At 43.7% G+C, this 20,468-nt stretch overlaps 1 protein-coding gene across 6 annotated transcripts in view; it reads right to left on the bottom strand.

Moving 5' to 3' along the window:
* Nucleotides 1-20,468, bottom strand: part of PRICKLE2 (prickle planar cell polarity protein 2) — a 338,795-nt gene that overhangs the window by 52,874 nt on the left and 265,453 nt on the right. For all 6 annotated transcript variants that reach the window (XM_070455728.1, XM_020904678.2, XM_070455729.1 and 3 more), the window contains 3 exons: nt 8,521-8,634; nt 5,294-5,431; nt 2,153-2,356 (listed from right to left, as the gene is read on the bottom strand). In XM_070455728.1, the coding sequence (XP_070311829.1) occupies nt 2,153-2,356; nt 5,294-5,431; nt 8,521-8,634 (456 nt within the window). The remainder of the gene's footprint in view (nt 1-2,152; nt 2,357-5,293; nt 5,432-8,520; nt 8,635-20,468) is intronic.

The following is a 20,468-nucleotide window of genomic DNA, read 5'->3' as shown; positions in this document are numbered from 1 at the left end:
TAAAAAAAAAATCACCCAACTGAAAAAAATATGCAAAAGATTTCATGAGACATTACTCCCCAAAAGATATGCAAATAGCCAACATACACGCGGAAAAAAAGATAAACATTATAAGCCATTAAGAAAAATCCAATCAAAACCACCATGTGATGTTATTTCATACCCACTAAGGTGACTACAGGGCTTCCCTGCTGGCTCAGAGAGTAAAGAATCTGCTGCAATGTGAGAAACTGGGTTCGATCCCTGTGTTGGGAAGATCCTCTGGAGGAGGGCATGGCAACCCACTCCAGTATTCTTGCCTGGAGAATCCCATGGACAGAGGAGCCTGGTGGGCTACAATCCATGAAGTCCCAAAGAGTTGGACACGACCGAACTACTAGGAACAGCATAGCACAAGGTGACTATAATTTAAAAGACAGACAGTAATAACTACTGAGGATAATGTGAGAAATTGGAATTTTCATTCGTTGATAGCTGCGAATGTAAAATGGTGTAGCTGCTCTGGAAGACAGTTTAGATCCCCTCAAAAAGTTAAACATAGAACTACCATATGGCCCAGCAATTCCACTCCTGGATATAAATTCAAGAGGACAGAAAATATATGCCCACAAAAAAACCTGTATATGAATGTCCACAGCAACTTTGTTTAAAACAGTCAAAAAGTGGAAACAACTTAAATGCCCATCAATTAATAAATGGCTAAACAAAATGTGACATATACAGTTGCCTATTATTCAGTCATAAAAAGGAAAGTACTGACACATGCTGTAACTCGGGTTAACCACAAAAACATCATGCTAAGTGAATGAAGCCATACATGGAAGGTCACATGTTGCATTAATACACTTACACAAAACGTCCAGAATATGCAAATTCATGGAGAGACTAGATGAATGGTTGCCAGAGCTGGGGGGCGGGGAGGGGAGAAAGGGGAGTGACTGCTGATGGATCTGGGGTTTCTTTTTAGATGATAAAAATGATCTGGAATTAGGCAGCAGCAATAGTTGTCCAACTTTGTGAATATACTAAAAACCACTGAATTGCACACCTTCAAAGGGTAAATCCTATGCTGTATGAATTAGACTTCAAAAAGCACAAATTTCAAAGTGCTTTAATCATCCTACTTCATTTCCCATCAGATAAAGTATTACATGCGCTCACTTCCAGATGGGGGAACTGAGGCAGGTAGGGAAAGGTGCTGCCTAGAATCACAAACTTGGACCAACTACCTGCTCAGAGCATCTCTTATGAACATCAGCAGTAGCATGAGAATCCGTATTAGTTAAGACTGATAGATTTCCTCCTAGAAGAATGAGTCTCTGATAGTCAGTTTGTAAGGAAGAAATGCCACGTACAGGTGGCCTCTGGGTGACAAAGTGGAGTGTTGTTTACAGGGTCCCACATAGCCTTACAGGGTCAATAAAGAACCAAAAGTATATTTTGCATAGGAAGAACCCCCTGCCCAAGACCTTTTCCCAAATTATTCCTGTAAAAGCGGTCAAGCTTAGAACATTTTCCTTCCTGCTCCCAACTTTTATACTAGCCCAGGTTTTCTACCTTCCAGCTCCCAGACCACACCTGGGCGTACTTCCACTGGGAGGAAAGACGAGGCATGAACCCCTTGGGCCCAGCCTGCTCTCTGACCCGGGTGAGTGTATGGGGCAGGAGAATCCTAATGGAGCAGCCATCTGCCCCGGAATCCTCACCAGGACTTTCGTAGGCTATGGGACAATCACATCACGCTACTCTTCTCTTCTCTCCTAAATCTGCTCCATGGAATCTCAGGACACCCAAAATTTTAAGATATTCAGAAATGACACATTATTACTCATGATGACTGCTCCCTTAGATTTGGGCTGAAATCGAAAGCTCCACAACAATACCTCCCCCTCACCTTTTTTTAAGAGTTCTGAAATGACCTAGTGCCCTAGAGCAGCCTATGAAACTATCAAATTCAGTAAAGCAGGTCACAGTCCTGGACATGCTAGCAACCAGGGATGGGGCTAGACCTGCTCTCAGAAGAGTTAATAGGAGAGGCTGGAGTGGCCTATGGTTTTCCTCCATGCAGGAACCACACAGCAACGTGCTGGCTATGGTGAAACCCAGGGGGACAGCGGGGCTGCGGGCCCCACGGATCGGAGCCAGCTCTGACCTCGTCGCAGGCTGCGCAGCGTGGCTTCAGGCACTCTGCGTGGTGCCTGCCACAGTAGATCTTCCCATCCTGGTAAAAGTAGATCAAATCCACCAGGAGCTCGTTGCAGACAGTGCAGATAAAGCAGGGTGGGTGCCAGCTGACACCGTGGCCAGCGCGTGATGCAAACACAGCGATGTCCCCGCCATTGATCTGGCCTCCACACTGTGAGGTGAACAGAAACAGGTCAGTACGAGGAACAGCAGCCCCCAGCTCTCAGCGCCATGCGGAAAAGATGCACGACCACCAGCACCATTAGCTCATTACTGAGCACTTACTTTCAAACGAGTTACTGTGCTACCTGCTTTACACGTGGCAGGGGGGGGTTTTCTTGCCCCCCCCCCACCTCCCCATCCCTTCCTAGGGCCTACAAGTAAGACGAAGATCATTGTCACTGAGAAAATAAAGAATCACAGACGTGGGAGAGAAAGGCAAGGTCTGCCAGCACAGCGACACAGAAGAGCTCCGCTGACAGGAAGCAAACAGCGGAGGTCTCATTATCTCTGAGATATTGCAAACTCCCTGCCGCATCAAACGCCTGCAGCAAGAAGCTGTGTGGCGTGGGGGAGCGAGAAGGAAGCCTGCAGGACTTGGGGAGCTGGTGGGGCCTACACTTAGGGTGGTAGGGGAGTGGGTTCATTAAAACATGCCCACCTTTTACCATTCAGGTTTCTCCAGAAGCCTCTCAGGCATGCTTCTGGCCTGCTTCCTCTGACATGTTTATACACAGTCCCAAATGAAAAGGTTCTGGTCCTAAGGCCAGGCTATGGCAAGGACTTCTTTTTTCTCCCTTTCCTATCTTCTCACTCATTTCCAAAGCTCCTTCCCCTGCCCAGAAAGGAGCAAGGCAAAATCCATGATAACCCATGCTTACAGTTGGGCTCAAGATAAAACGAATAGAGTCTGAGGGTCTTGGAGGGAACAGTAAAGTGTGAGGCAACAGGTCTGGGGGAGGCTCTCTGCTGATCAAGGCATTGGCCTGAGAGGCTGACTCTGGGGGCGACATCTGAAGAGCAGAATGGCCACCCCTAGACCTTTCCCACATACTGCCATCAAAAGCGCTGAGATGCTTCACAGAAAATGAAGTCCAGGTCTCATGGAGTTGTCTCTGGGAGCTCATTTATGCAAGTGACCAAACATAAGAAAGACATTACATCACAGAAAGTGATACCCCGGCCTTGTGTGGTAACATTAGCAGAGCTGAGGTATGTGTATTGTTAGAAGATAAACCAGGGGGCACATTAAAGCTTTCCAGTTTATTTGCTCCAACACTGATTTGAATTGGGTAGCAAGCATCAAACCGAAGGTGGCTGGGAGTACTCCAAAGACAGAAACCCAGGGGGAGAGTTTTATAGAGAAGTCATGGAAGTAAAGGCAAGGAAAGTATTTCAGTGACTACAGAGTAAGTGGTCCCCTTATTTGGGAAAGCCTGGCTGGCTGCTTGTAATTGGTTATTCTTCAGTGTATTTTCTCAGATTCCGGTACCCTGACTGGTTCAGGTTTTGGTCTGCTGATACAGGCTACCAAGGCAATAGAGCCACCCCAGTCTAACGGCCTCCTTGTTTAATTACCGTAACAATGCAGAATCCCATTTCACCCTCACCATGATTCTACAACCTAGGTATTCGATACCCCCATTTTGGAGATGACAAAACTGTTAGGAAAAGCAATAGGGTCAAGGTCACCTGGCAGAATCATGTGTCAAACTTACATCTTTCTGTCTCCATGCTGTCATCACTATTCTATATCACTCTCGACATCTGCCTATGAAATGCCTAACTTCCCTTTTGCCTCAGGGGAGCCCTCCTGGGCTGGTCAAGGAGAACCACCCAAGAGTGGCAGAGGCTCTGAATGGAGCACAAGGAACCTCACATCCTAACCTCTGACCACCTGCATCTCAGGGGTGGGTGTCAAGGATAAAGACCCCATTGTCAATTCTGGTGCTTTGGCTCCCCTGTTAAGTAGCATCTCCATTTCATCCACTGAGCCTTCCAAACTTCTCTCTCTGAAATCCCTCCCCAAAAGGGCCCCCAAATAAATGGCATCCCCTCTGCTCAGGTAGTATGTTGCTTTTTCTTCACCAGTTCAGGTCATGTATCCTCTTGCAGTCTGTGCCTGAATGGGTTCCTAAAGTGCTTAAGGAGCTAGAGGGGGCCACTCTTTGAGCAGCAGGACTAAGAAAAGTGCTCAATATATGACCATCCACCCCAGAAGGCTTTTGGAGCTCAAGAGGTCAGAGAGGGTGAACCCAGGCAGGCCTGATTCCCACCCTGTTTTCTTAAAAATCCTTCACCATCATGCGCGGAGCACTCTACAGGAGACTAGAAGAAAAAACAAATCCAAACTCTCAACTCAGTGAGGTCCTAGAAAAGAATGTGGGAGGCCCTAGAAAGAATGCGGAGGTGCAGGCACTTTGCTAAAGAATCTTCAGACCCAAGGAGATGACCATCTATCATCTCTTTAAAGGGCACTGGTCCTGGGATGATCCTGGGAAAGAGGGTGGCCACGGTGCAGGAAAACTCCACTTTCTAAAGCACTCCTTTTAAAATATAATTCCATCAAGTCCTTTCTCTGCTCAAATCCCTCCAGTGGCCCTCTCTCTCCTTCAAGAGGCTGCCACAGCCCTCCATGAAACTGGACTTGACCGGTGCAGTCTCTTCCTCTGCCCCACCTGCCCTGCCGCACGGGCCAACCTGCCACTCCTGGACCGTAAGAGAAACGCTCCTGCCACAGCGTCTGTGAACGTGCTGTTCCCTCACAGCCCCGTTTCCCTGCCGTCACGTGACTCACTCCCTCAGTTCCTGACTGTCTCTGTGGAGCCTTCCCAGCCACTTCACTGAGAACTGCAGCCACCTCACACTCCCAGCATTAACTCTTTTCCCCACTGCATTTTCTTCTCTTATTTACTGACAATATTGTCTGACTTCTCTCCTAGGACAGAACTCCTTCCAGGGGCAAGACCAAGCTTTCAAACCATTTGCTCACAGCTGTATCTCCCAGGCCTACCAAGTAGGCTCTCAAGAAAATAACTGCTGAATGAATGAATCAGGGAAGGGATGCCTGAGTGGGCCCCCCCGGGCACGGCCCAGACCACGCGCTCACCTGTTCACAGATGGCTCCCGTCATGGTGACCGGGAAGGGCCTCACATTGCCGCGGCCCAGGTTTTCACGTTTCCTCTGGTTACTGAAGAGCTTCAGCTCCCTTTTCTCTTCCTCATCCAGGGAGTTGCAGTAGCGAACCTGGACAGACACACAGGAAGGTTGGGGATGGTGGTGGTGGTCATCTTTTGCTCCTGAGGATTCCTGAAGCCCTGGCCTCAGACTTTTTTCTTATTAAACACACGTGTACTAGGTTTCACTGTCCTGGCGGGCACTTGAATACCACCAGGCTTGAGGCTATTTAGGTGAGTGTCTACCCGAGATTGTTGACCATCAAAAGAGCTTCCTAGAGGCTCAAAACTCAGGAACACAAGTCTCAGACAGGCCAGCGGTTGGCACCTGTTTCTCATGCTCACTGTCCCTCTCTGCTCACCACACTGAGAGCCACGTCACTGGGAGAGCTTTGCTGCTAATCAACATCTGGGACTTTCTTCTTCTACAAAGTGATGTGGATCTTCAAATTGATCACCATACTCTCACTCTCAGATGGTAAAGCATCTACCTGCAATGTAGGAGACCTGGGTTTGATCCCTGGGTTGGGAAGATCCCCTGGAGAAGGAAATGGCACCCCACCCCAGGACTCCTGCCTGGAAAATCCCATGGACGGAGGAGCCTGGTAGGCTACAGTCCATGGGGTCGCAAAGAATCTGACAGGACTGAGCAACTTCACTTTCACTCTCACCTCCATGGGCCCAAGGAAATGATCCCTGACACCAAAGGATGGCCCCAGGCCAACGAGCCAGAATTGCGGTCAACACGCTCATGGCGTCTGCTTCCCAAAATGAGATGAGAACCAAGGTGTGAGCCTGAGAATTTGGTTCAGAGCTCTCTGTTCTCTCAGGAAGTACTTGCATGTTTCTCTGTGTGTAGGAGGGAGAGGGCTGCTCATTGGGCTTTCATTAACAACTTGCATTAGAGATTTTCCTTCTCGTTCAACACAGAAACTCACTAAAATTAAGGTAGGGACATTAAAGATATTCAAATCTGCTAGTTCCCATTCTCTTTTATTTATGCACACCTTGGGAATTTTGCTGTAATCTTGAACTACTATTTACTTAATAATGTTTTAAAAAGTAATTCTTTTTTTTACTTGAATACATTTACTTGAAAAGAAAGTATATTATGACTATAAATAGAAAAGCAATATTGTGAAAAAATAGGGCAGTCATAAAACTAAATACAAGAATGAAAACAAAACCATACTGTTGGCTTCTAGCTGGTTACTTTTGCTTGTAGGAGATTCTAAAACGGAGGTTCTCAATGCTGTTACTCAAAAATGGAGATTAGTAGGAGTTGGAGAGGTGTGAGACACCTGCCCACCCAAACTAAAATTTCCCCCATGACCACTGAGCCACAAGGAATGAAATACAGTTAAAAAAGGGAGAGAGTCTCATTATGTGGTTCAGTATTATTTACTACCATGTCCTTGTCTCACCCAAAGTCATGGATCTAGACATTTTGGGACACATGGATCTAACCCCACCCTCTGTCTTACTTCAGAATAATCTGGACATCAAGAAAGTTAACTGAATTGCCTGGATACTTTGTCCTATTATAGATGTTGGCAACCTTTGAACTAGGACTAGTTTGAAAACCACTGAAGCTGTATATATCAAAACTGTCTAACCTGTATGAATAAGGGCATGATCAAATATTTACTTTAGAATCACCCTTTGTCTTTTAAAAGGCCATGTTGAATGGACAAATCTGTCCATTGGGTCACATGTAAGCAATTTTCACGAGTAGGAAGAAAAACTTTGAAGGGTCTATTTTCATGAAGTCACAATCAACCAGAAACAGAAATAACAATGAAAAAACAGAAAGGAGTAGGTAAGAGGAGACCACTTTCCTCTATCAAGTAAAAAAAAAGAAAATTTGAAAAAAAGAGTCTTCATGTGGAGAATGTACTGCCATGATCTGAATAACCCAAAGAATATGATGACACCACTGACAGTTTATGGACATGCTTTGAAACATAGGCACACCCCTCCTGCTTGTAAAAACCGGCATTTTCACTTTCAAATTAGTAACCTGGGCATCAGGTTACAATGCTTGCTTTCCTCTTTAAAGGAGAAAGCATTATTTAAATCTGTTTTATGAAGTCTGAAATAAACAACAGGAAGGGGAATTATGACTCCCTTTCTAGGGAGTTGCTTCAGTTTTTAAGCTTTTGCTTTGCTTATTCAAATTAATTTTTGAGGCTCCTGGTTTATTCCTTTTATTCAAATGTGGGAAGATAAAGACTAAAAAACCACACACTTATTTCCTCAGGGACTGAGCTCGTGGGTGGGGGCAGCTGGTAAAAACCCGGGTCCAGCTCTCTAGAGGAGTTTTAAATTTCTCCTTTTACCTTGAAATTATGGCTTTCTTTAAAACACAATTAGAGTTAAGTAGACAACTGGATTCTATAGGATCACTACTTTTAAAAACCAGATACATGAACATTAATTTCTAGTTTGCAAACCTAAACCTCCCAAGCATGATGACCTTTTAAAAACACAAATTTCCTTTTAGGATCAATTTGACTTCAAAGATGATAAATGCCTGCTTAGAGTGCCCTTGTCTGGGTTCAGGAAAAAAAAAAAAACAACAATCTGCAAGTCGTATTTTCAGGAGTAAAAAGGATAACCTTGGCAAGCTGGATTGGAAATAACAAAAACACAGATGTTCACAGCTGCAAATCTGAACATGTAACTTCTACAGCAGTGTAATGCAGAAAACCTACACATTCATTCACTAAGAAAAGATGCTGAAAACTCTAAGAGAGTCACAAAGTTTGTGCTGGGCTTAAACTGCCCAGGGAATCTCTTTCATCTAACATGCTCAGCCAACTGGCATCGCATACTCTTCAACTAAGAAAACTTGGACTTGAACTTGTAAAGTTTAGTGCTCTCTGCCCCCAGTAGTTAGTATAGTGCCAGGCACAAAGGCAAATCAACCCCATAAGATTCTGCTTTTCAGTAACCCTTTCCAGAAGGTGTCTGACAGTTTCTTTTACCTCTAACTAAGGAAACCAAAACCTAAAATAAATTGCCGAGTTTTTCCTTGGGGATCTCACTGACTGTACCATTCTGATGACGAAAAAGTTAACAATTCGCTGAAAGTTCTAAGGCTTCTTCTTCTTCTTTTTTTAGTTCTAAGGCTTCTGAAGGCCCCTCTAGCCCCCTTACCTCATTGTCATGCGGTGGCAGCTGGTGTAATAGTTGCTTGATTCGAAGTTTCTCTCCAGGACTGTTGACATAGGGGACTTTCTCTTCTGGGAGACAGCTGTAGTACTGGTGAACCTGAAGGATGGGAAAGCACATGGGTAACTCACCCATTCTTCAGACCACCTGCCCCTTCCCACATCCTGGGGAGATGGTTCCCACAGCAAGACGCAATCTGCTTCCCACTGTCTCCACCCTTCGTGAAACTCCACAGCCTAGGAGTTTCTTGCTGCAAGCAGACACATTTATCCTTGAAGAAAGAGTCCCGCAAATCTCCCATGTCTTGGGGCTTTTCCTCTCTCTGTAAGGGAGAAACAAAGCCAGCAAACTTTCCGAGAAAAAGAGATTTCAGCAAACATGCTGATGACCCCAGGGGCCAGGGCTTTCTCAGCAGGCTCCCTGAGAGCTGGCTTTACCATTTTCTCTCTGTGTCTCCGACATGTAACCTGCCCTCCCAGCCAAAAGGATGTGTCAGTGCCTGTCTTGGCGCTGGAGTCTTTGGCACTTGGAGGACTCTTGGGTCCCTCAGCCTCCACCTACACTAAAAGCCCTCTAGGTTTTGAGCTTTTCCTGAGGACAGGCCAGAAGATCAGGTCTGTTAAAAAGTCACTGAATTCAGGATACAGAATGTGTAATTAAAGATCATCATCAATGTGTTTTTTTTTGGGGGGGGGCTACATCTTAGAATGCTCCTGTTTACAGCTGTTAGGACATATTCTTTCAGTCTGACTCATTCAACCCTAACGACGACTTGGGAAAGTACTAAACATCTAATTTTGCCTGAGAAAAGAAAACAGACATTCTACCATCCAGTTGCATGCAAGCTAGGGGAAAAAACTGGCCAAAACAGAAGGTATGCTTTATATAGGAGAGATTAAAAAAAAAAAAAATTCCCACAAGCTCAGATGATATCATGGAAAATACTTTTCAACTATCTCTAAGCATTATGACCAGCTCTTGTGAAACAAGGCATTCATTCAACAAAATGGAGAAGACAGAAGACATGGGGCCCTAAATTCACTGTATTCATTATGCTCCTCAACCATGGTCACATTCCCTGGAGTTTAGGGAGCCTTGGATATGACTACATGTTTTGGGAATGCTGGGGTGAACAGTTGTGAAAGCTCTGTCTACTTTGATCTCCAGAAATGAAATCATAAGTGTTAGAAGAGAGAGGAAGAAGGCTTTATGATGACAAAGCCTTAAACAAAATGTGAAAGCCATCCTTATTTTTGTAACAAATGATCGTAACCATTCACCATCATGTGCATATCATCCTCTTAATCAAATCCCAAAGGCAAACATAAACAGACTTCTTGTCCTAGACTAGCTGACTTTTGAAACCCAGGGCCTTGCAACCCCTCCCTGTAGGCACTGGTAGGGAGCCAGGGCCTGGAATTCAGGTTTTGAAGGCAGCCCACAGGTTACCAGCACTCTCCTCTGAGAAGACATATGAGCTCAGATCATGAGTTAGTTTGGGATTAGAAGCTGGCGATGAGCCCATCACAGACCGGCACAGCATTGCGTGCGCAGGAGAACTGCGGTCCACATGCTCACCTGTAAGGGCCACAGATAAAGCAGCAGCTACAATGTACTGGGGGATGGGTTTTGCCTCCCAGGTCAAAAACTGACGGGTGGAAAGGCCTTGTGGCATCATCACTTTGTCATTCTCACAACTCCCATGATAGTCACCGAACATTAGGGGTAAATGCTAATATAAAATGAATCACTGTATGGATAAGCAACAAAGTCCTACTGGATAGCACAGGGAAATATATCCTGTGACAAACTGTCATCAAAAAGAATATGGAAAGAATGTATACCTATGTAGACCTGAAGGAAGACCAGTTTTACACAACACCATATATCAACTATGCTTCAATACAAATTTTTAAAAAAATGCATCATACTGTGGATGCATGAAGAGTCTAATGTGAGCTCCACTGACCTTCCTGGCAATCACCCCTTATCACTCACACAGCCCTGTCTCCACTGCCCAGAGCCGTCATCTTCTGAACTGGTGCCTTGAACAAGCCCTGACTGCTACTGTCCAAGGCTGACCCAGGCTGGAGTCTTCCCTGTATCTTCTGCAGCCATGGCCAAGTAGATCTGAACCCCGCAGTCCTGGCTCTGTCCTTACCCATCCCTGTGTTTCTGAGGTTAGAAACTCTCAGAATCCTTATCATATGATTGTGGCAATTAAATGGGAGTGGAGGCAAAGTATTTAGCTGGCAATAACAATAAATAATAAGAATACATAGCACTAAGTATATCGTGCAGCCTGGTATGCTTCAAATGGGACAATCCAGATGTTCGTGGCCTCCCTTCCATTTTAAGAGGTAGGCAACACCCACCGCTGGCTTGTAGAGTGAGACCAAATCTGTGAAGCTCCCACTTGCAATGGGTCTAAGAAAGAAGGTTGTGAGGAATAAAATGCTATTTAAGCTAGTTTGGTTTCAGGGGGTAGAAAGGTAACTTATATAAAAAGACGCGTCTTCTCAAAAACCCCATGAGGAAATGGAAACTTCCAAAGGAAAGCCCTTACTGGGCTAAGGGGGAGGAAGTGATGGAGAGCTCTAGAGACACTTAGGTGGTAAATAAATACCTTAGTGCTCCGAGGTCCACCCTAAAGACTGAATTCTTAGGTCTGCAGGGGCAGTGCCTCTACTCTTTTGAAACATCCTTCCTGGCTGGACATCTTGTGTTGCCTTTTATAATTTAAGTCTACTGATCCCCACCACTGAAAATGTATCTTTTCTACTAGTATTCCAGTAATTCCTTGAATACAAAGTGTTTTAAAATAATTTCTCTCAAGGCTAGCAATAATTTGGTGGATGACCTCAAACAACAGTTGGGGGGAGACTTAAAAGCTTCGACTCTTTGCCACCCCCTCTACCCCCACCAGGGTCCTCTGTTGATGGGATTCTCCGGACAAAACTAAAAGAGCTTATCTAGTTAGATGCTCCATTATTAAACCAAAGCAGCTAATACTAACTAACAAACTACCAAATCACTCCCATATTACATGGGAGGTAATCTGGCTTGCTCTGAGGGAGGAGAGCGAGTCGGTGCTTCACCACTTTCAAGGCTCTTCAAAGCCTGTTCAAGTCCAGCAGGAAAAATAATCACTTTGTGCTGCCTTCTGTGTCCTTCCTGGTGTTTAGGAGCTAGATTCTGCAGGCTCTTCACTGAGTAAAGGGAATTAGCAGACAGATGGGAAGGAGGGAGGGATGGCTTCCTTTCCCCATCTGTCTCTGGCTGAACATGGAAATGCGGCATGCATGGAAATGCTCTGGCATCTTCCATAATAAAACTACTGTATAGCTCAAAACAAACACCAATCATACCAATGGGAAGGGGAAAATATTTAATATACTTTCTGGCACTACAAAAATTAAATTTGGCACCACCCCTGAAAACCCTGCAGATTGCTCATTTTAGCCCAAACATATTTCTCTTGTTAATTTCTACAAGTAAATAATCAAATCCAATAGAATTTTGTCAACGATGATCACTACCAAACCATTATCTGACAGGTTGATGATGTGATTTTTCCTCCTGTTATATTCAGTATATTTCTCCAAAAGCAGCTCTGTGGCATGTGCGTGGGACTTCGCTCCAGTTACAGATTCCCAGGTAGAGGTGCCCTATGACTGCGACCTGGGTGTAGCCATACAAGGTACATGTCCTCCAAACAAAAGCATGCTGAGCACAATACACTGGCTTAGGAAAACGAAATAGCCGAAGGCCTTTATTTAAACATGTTACTCTCAACAGTGAGGTTTGGCAATAACTTCGGTCTGTGTCAAGACGGATTGTCAGAGCTTTAGCCAGTGTGCAAAGAAAGTCGACGAAGCAAGAACTCGCCCAATTGGGAAGACCGGGTTTTTCAGAAGGAACTGCACATTTGATAGCATTTCTGCTGGAGCAGAGATGGAAGCCAAAAAGTCAGCGACTACTCGTTGGAGAGAAAAGTGCTTTACACAGGAATAGTGCTTCTCAAATTTTAGCTTCCACCACAACCACATGGAAGGCTTGTTGAAATACACATCTCTAATTCAGAGGACCTAGGGGTTGGGGGCGATCATTTGCATTTCTAACCACTTTTCTGGGGATGCCCCTACTATTGGTTCAGGGAGCCTATTTTAAGAATTTCAGAGTTACTCATGTGCTTTCCTTCAACAGCCAACCCATGAGATTACCAGATATCCCAGGAGACCCAGAGGAGGCAAATGAAGTTATATGCTCTCACTCAATTTTGTAGTTGTCTCCCTCTCTCTATATATGTACTTAAAAAGGAGTTCACCAGCTCTGGCAAGAATGAGAAATCCTAAAGGCAAAGAGAACAAAGTTTGAGGAGCTACATTTTCCGTATCAAAAGCATCCCTTCTTCTTAGAGAAAGATCCCAACAAGAAGTCAGAATTTGGGGGTTGATTTGAAAATCAATTGTCCCTCACTGTCTCAATGAAGGAAGGGATCAAACAATGTATTTTTTAATTGAGTGGTTCTTATGCCCCAGTGTTTTTATATGTGAACCTTCTCCACATCCATTTTCTATTCTTCCTTAATTAGAATACCATTATTTTACTTACAGCATCAATATATTCAGCTCAGAAAAACATTTCTGTACCTCTGGAGGAACAACATGTGGCCATGTGAATAAATTCTGGCCAATGACATGTAAAGATGTGACTTCTGGGAGAGCTCTTTTAAAAGGAGGTAAAGTAGTTGACAAAGGCCCCTTTTGCCCATTTCCCCTTCTTCCAGCTTTCTGGCTGGAATGTACAAATGATGGCTGGGGGTTCAGCAGCCATTTTGCACCATGAAGCAACTTTAAGAGTGAAAGTTTCTGAATACACCACAGAGCCGTCATACACCATCACCAGGTTGCCTATTACTGAACTTCTCCAACCAATGAGAGAAATAAACTAGATCTTTATTTAGATTTCAGTTACTTGGAAGTGAGTGTAATTCCCAAATGATGCAGCAACAATTCTCAAGTGTTTGCATACACATACTACAGAATTATTTGAGGTCCTTATTGAACATTATTCCCATTTTTATCCCTCTGGATCTCACAAAGAGCCCAGAATTCTGCATTTTTTTTTCAATTTATTTTTTATTGAAGGATAATTGCTTTACAGAATTTTGCTGTTTTCTGTAAAACCTCAACATAAATCAGCCATAGATATACATATATCCCCTCCCTTTATAAAAATACCATACCCAATATGGAGAAACATTGCTTTAAGGGGAATGCAAATGTGACTTTACAAGGTAAAGGTAAAAACTCACAGAGTGCAATCACCAACGTGCGTTGACACATTTGGAAGGTTTTATACAAGCGCGTCTTAACCCAGAGACTGACCAGAAGATTGGGCCTTTATTTCACATTCTCTCTCTCTCGCAGTTTGAGAAGCTTGGAACCCTGGTTAATCTACCTCAATCCGGGAAGGCAATATCAACCATATGCCTGAGGTCTCAGAGGCAGGTGCTACAGAGAAGGGAGAGATGCAGTGTGAACACGGTGGTTCTTATGAAAAGTGCACATGAGTTCCCAAATGGGGACCTGGAGGATAATCAGATAGTATTACAGCTATGAGCATGGGGTGATGGGCTGCTTCTGAGGGCCCGTTTGTTCATTTGGCACCTCCCTTGCCAGAATTTCATTACCCAAGCAATAGGAGAGAAGTGTTGTTAAGTGGCGTCGAAGAGGTAAAATCGTACCAAGTTCGGCTCCTTGCCTTTTCTCCTGGAGATGCACATTACAATTTTAATTGGTTTGCTCAGGAAGCAATTCAGGAAATAACAGTCTAAATCCTAATGCCTAAACAATGTATGCATCAGGCTTAAGCTCCCATAGGAGTAGGATAAAAAAAATCAAGGAAAAAAAAGCTCATTTGGGGTGTTTTCAAGGAAAAAGATTTCAAAGACCCCCGCTTTTGTTTTTTTCACACCTGATGCCTGATTCAATAGCAAACCGTATCAGATTTACATTCAAAACATACCTCAAATCCAGTCACTGCCCCCACCCCTTCTCAACCAGTCCTACCTCGACTAAATGCTCACAAGAACCACTGCCACCACTGCTCAAGCACGCTGGCTTTCACCTTTGTGCCCCCGCAGGTGATTATTCGGTAAGAACAACCTCACCTGAATACACACCAGGTCCCATTGCTGCTCTTCTCCAAGCCCTTCGTGACTTCCTGTCCCGCTCTGGTTCAAAGCTACAGTCCTTACTACAGGCTCACGATCTTGCCTCCTGAAGGGGTGGCTGATCCCATCCCTTAATACATCCTTCCTGTTCAGTCCTGCTCACAATGCCACCCTTCTCACCTCACAGCCTCTGCACTAGCCATTCTCTGCTGGGAACATTCTTCCTCCAGATATTTACAAGATGCCTGTCCTCACTTCTTCCTGTCTTTGTTCAAAAGTCACCTTATAAGGGAGGTCTTCCCTGACCCAATGAACCAGGGCCCCTACCTCTTACTCTTTAGACCAGTGCTTCTCAACTGGGCCTTGCATTGACCCCCAAGGGATATCTGGCAATATCTGAGTGTTGTCACAACTGGTCTGTGTGAGTGTGCATGTGTATATTTGTGTGTGTGTATGCTATTTACATATCGCTAGTCAAGGCCAGGGAAGCCATTAAACCTCCTACAGTCCATAGTGTGGTTTCCAAAGTAAAGAATGATCTGGATCAAAATGTCACTAGTGTTGAAAATAATAAACCTTTACCCTGCTTCCCCCTAGAAATTTACCAGTTGCTGATACATAATCTACCTGTTCACTGTCTCTCTCTTCCCTCTAGAATGTGAATGCCTGGGGTTTTGTTCACTATCAGAAGAAGGTATTGCACACAGCAGGTGCTCAACAAATGTCTGGAGAATCAACGCATGCTGTGTTCAGATCTCATCTCTTTGCCTTTCTGGTTTATCAGTGGATGTGGACAGGGGCATGCAGCAACAGAATACATAGGTGAGGCTTCAGGATGAATCAGAGCACTTACTTTTTCACCAAACCTAACTGATGGCAAGATGCTAAGAGGTTAATTAAAAGAACTTGTCGATGGACTACTTCTTTAAGAGGAGGGGAAAAAAGCAACACCCCTTTTGATTTGAAGCCAGAGAATTTCTTTCAAGTTGAGTCAACTCTGTTCAAAGAAACTGAAGACAATGATCACGTTACAATTGAGGCAGGTACTGTGATTCAGTATCAGGTGAGGTGCTCTGAGGCTATGCCTGTCTGCTCTCACAAGCTCGCTCTCTATCCACCCCTTTCAGTTAACAAAAATGTTATTTAGAATATTAAACTTCAGTGTTTAGTTAGAAAATACTTTCCATTTAGTTTGGAGTGTTATCTGACAGTTATTTATTTTACCCTGTCTTAAAGAAGAGGTGTCAGAAATGGAAGAACTTGGAGTTTTAATACTCTCCCTTGAAGCCGCAATTACATCAAGACCCCCTTACCCCAGCACACATGCACTCTGCTATGTCCACACATTCGCATACATGCCCTAGGCAAAATTTCCCAACAGCTGCTTACTTTTTTTGGATAACAGTTTTAATACTGCCTTGAGATAAGATGTACACATACGTATGTATAAAACAGCAACGGAGGTGTTTCCTAGAGTGGCTCGGTGTCTGGACTCTGGAGTCATGCTGTTTGGGTATGAAAAATGTTTTGAATTTTGAACACTTTTCATCGGTGAATAATTAGGCAATTTTTAAAAAAATCTCTTATAGACTCAATATCTTTCTCTGTGAAATGGAACAATCATATTTACTCTGAAACACTGCTGTGAGGTTCAAACAATGCACAGGCACACATCACTTTAGTGAGTTTGCTATACCATGCTCTGGAGATACACTGTTTTACAAACTGAAGGCCAGCGGCAATCCTGTGACAAGCAAGTCCAGCAGTGCCATTTTTGCAATAGACTTCTCTCTGTGTCAATATTCTGGTAACTCTCCCAATATTTCAAACATTTTCACTGTTATTATACTAGTTATAACAATCTGTGATCAGTGATATTTTTTCCCAAGAATGCAAACTAAAGATTTACTAAGTGATGGTATGCTCTTGGTGGGGATGTGATTGGTTACTATTGTAATTGTTTGGGGACACCATGAAATATGCCCATTTGTCAATAATAATAAATGTTGCATGGGTTCTGACTGTTCCACTAAACAATGATTCCCCCTTCTCTCTTTCTGCTTGGGGTCCCTATTTCCTGAAACACAACAATAACAATACTGACATTAGCCCAGTTAATAATCCGACAATGGCCTCTAAAGTGTTCAAGCGAAAGAAAGAGTTGCACATTGCTCACCTTAAATCAAAAGCTAGAAATGACTAAGCTTCGTGCAAAAGGTATGTTGAAAGCTGAGACAGCCTGACAGCTAAGCCTCTTGCTCCAAATAGTTATGGAAATTGTGAAAGTGAAGAAAAAGTTCTTGAAGGAAATTAAAAGTGCTGCTCCAGTGAACACACAAATGATAAAAATGCAAAACAGAGTTATTGCTGATATATTGGAAGTGTCAGTGGTCTGGACAGAAGATCAAACCAGCCACAAGATTCCCTTAAGCTGAAGCCTAATCTAGATTGAGGCCCTAACTCTCTTCTAGTCTATGAAGGCTGAGAGGTGAGAAAGCTGCAGAAGAAAAATTTGAAGCTTTGGTTCATGAGGTTTCAGGAAAGAAGCCTTTTCCATAAATAAAAGTAGAAGGTGCTACAGCAAGTTATACAGAAGATCTGGCTAGGATAATACATGAATATGGCTACACTAACCACCAGATTTTCAAGGTAGACACAACAGCCATATATTGGATGCCGTCAAGGACTTCCATAGCTGGAGAGGAGAAGTCAATACCTGGATTCAAAGCTTCAAAGGACAGGTTGACTCTCTTGTTAAGGGCTAAAGCAGCTGGTGACCTACACTGAAGCCAGTGTTCATCTATCATTCTCAAACCCTAGGGCCCTTAAGAATTACACCGAATCTACTCTCTCTGTGCTCTGTAAAGGAAACAATAAAGCCTAGATGGCAACACATCTGTTTACAACACGATTTACTGAATATTTTAAACCACTGTTGAGACCTACTGCCCAGAATAAAAAAGATTCCTTTTGAAGTATTACTGATCACTGACAGTGCAGCTGGTCACCCCAGAGCTCTGACGGAGTTGTTCATCTTGTTTTCATGCCTGCCAGCACAGCATGCATTATGCAGCTCATAGATCAAGGAGTCACTTTGACTTTCAGCTCTTACTATTTAAGGAAAACATTTCTTAAGGGTATAGCTGCCAACAAAAGTGATTCCTCTGATGGATCTGGGCAAAGTCCACTGAAAACCTCTAGAAAGGATTCATCATTTTATATGCCAGTAAGAATCCATGATTCATGAGGACACAAAATATCAACATTCACAGGAGTTTGGAAGAAGGACCAACCTAGACAGCATATTAAAAAGCAGAGACATTACTTTGCCAACAAAGGTCTGTCTAGTCAAGGCTATGGTTTTTCCAGTAGTCAGGTATGGATGTGAGAGTTGGACTATACAGAAAGCTGAGCGCCCAAGAATTGATGCTTTTGGACTGTGGTGTTGGAGAAGACTCTTGAGAGTCCCTTGGACTGCAAGGAGATCCAACCAGTCCATCCTAAAGGAAATCAGTCCTGAATACTCATTGGAAGGACTGATGCTGAAGCTAAAGCTCCAATACTTAGGCCACCTGATGCAAAGAACTGACTCATTGAAAAAGACCCTGATGCTGTGAAAGATCGGAGGCACGAGAAGGGGACGACAGAGGAGGAGATGGTTGGATAGCATCACCGACTCAATGGACATGAGTTTGAGCAAGCTTTGGGAGTTGGTGATGGACAGGGAATCCTGGCGTGCTGCAGTTCATGGGGTTGCAAAGAGTCAGACATGACTGTGTGACTGAACTGAACTGAATTCCAACCCTCATGCATGACTCAAGGGGTTCAAGACTTCAGCAGGGGAAGTAACTGCAGGTGTGGTAGGTACAGCAAGAGAACTAGACTCAGAAGTGGAGTCTGAAGATATGACTGAGTTGCTGCAATCTTAGAATAAAGCTTTAACAGATAAACCCTTGCTTCTTATAGATGAACAAAGAAAGTGGCTTTTTGAGATACAATCTACCCCTCTGAAAATGCTAAAGACTGTTGAAATGACAACTAAGGATTTAGAATATTACATCAAGTTAGTTGATAAAACCCTGGTGGGTTTTGAGAAGAATGACTCCAGTTTTGAAAGGAGTTCTACTGTGGGGAAAATGCCATCAAATAGCACTGTCTATTATAGAGAAATCATTTGTGAAAGGAAGAGTCAACCCATGCTTCATAGTTGTTTCATTTTAAGAAACTGCCCCAGCCACCTCAACTTCAACAGCCACCGACCCAATCAGTCAGCAGCCATAAAATCAAGGCAAGACCCTCCGCCAGCAAAAAGATGACAGCTTGCTGAAAAGCTCAGATGATGGTTAGCATTTTTAAGCACTAAAGTGTTTTGTAATTAAGGTATGAACATTTTGATATAATGCTGTTGTACAATTAATAGTATAAATACAATTTTTACATGTGCTGAGAAACCACAAAATTAGCGACTTTATTGCAACACTTGCTTTCCTGTGGTGGTTTGGAACCGAAACCGCAAATCTCTGAGGTAGGCCAGTGATGCAAGTAGCTAAAAGACAGGCACAACACAATGAAGGATCTATACTTCTTAGCTTTGAAGCATTCTAATCCATAAGTCATGAATGTCTGTATTATGGACTGAACTGTGCCTCCCCCGTCTCTGTTCACTTGTTGAAACTGTAAACCCCAATGTAACTGCATCTGGAGAAAGAGCCTTTCAGGAGGTATTTAGGTTAAAAGAGGCGACAAGATTGGGGCTGTAATCAGAAAAGACTAATATCCTTGAAAACTGAGGAAGAGACACCGGGAGCGCCCATGCAGAGAGAAAAGGCCCTGGGAGGACACAGCAAGAAGGTGGCCAAATGCAAGCCGAGAGGAGTCTCACCAGAAACCATCCCTGCTAACACCTTGATCTTGGACATCCAGCATCCCAAACTGTGAAGAAATAGATTTTTGTGGTTTAAGGCACCCAGTTTGTGGTACTCTGTTAAGGCAGCCTGAGCAGACTAACAGTCTACTACCTGCAAGGAACTTTGAGGGATTTGTATGGAAAGGACACGCATACAAATAAGAAACTACTCCTGCCTGAAGGAGGTTATATCTTGTTGAAGTGTGTAGTACAAATGCGTCCCAGGTGGCACTAGTGGTAAAGAATATGCCTGCCAATGCAGGAAATGCAAGGGAGATGGGTTCAATCCCTGACTTGGAAAGATCTCCTGTAGCTCAAAATGAAAACTCATTTCAGTATTTTTTTCCTGAAAAATTCCATGGAAAGAGCAGCCTTTCAGGCCACAGTTCATGGGGTCACAAGAAAGCTGGACATGACTGAGCACATGCACACACACACGTAACACAAATAGGCAAATGGTTTTAAGGCAAAGGTAAGGTAATACAAAGGCTATTAGAGGCAGAGAAAAATACTGCGGAGTTAAAACAACAACAACAACAATAAATCCATCCCTAAATCTGTAGCATTTGTCCATGTTCATGATATAAATAATTTCGCTAGGAGTGGTTCCAGGCTACCAGTGTGATGACAGTGATGAGGGACTGGCAAGAGATGCACAGCAGCATACAGCTGCACACTGTTCCCACCACACAGATGTAAGACATGAAATAACCTCAAGAGCACAGATAATAGTAAAATACGGGAAACCTCATCATGAAGTGATGCGGTTTGAGTATTTATTATCTCTGTTTTTAATATGGTGCAATTATAAGTTTACACAATTAAGTTTGAAGAAGGGCTGAATGGCTT

The sequence above is a fragment of the Odocoileus virginianus genome, chromosome 26 (assembly GCF_023699985.2).
Source record: "Odocoileus virginianus isolate 20LAN1187 ecotype Illinois chromosome 26, Ovbor_1.2, whole genome shotgun sequence".
Taxonomy (NCBI): domain Eukaryota; kingdom Metazoa; phylum Chordata; class Mammalia; order Artiodactyla; family Cervidae; genus Odocoileus; species Odocoileus virginianus.
The sequence above is the reverse complement of the archived record's forward strand: the minus strand, read 5'-3'. Positions and strand labels throughout refer to the sequence as shown.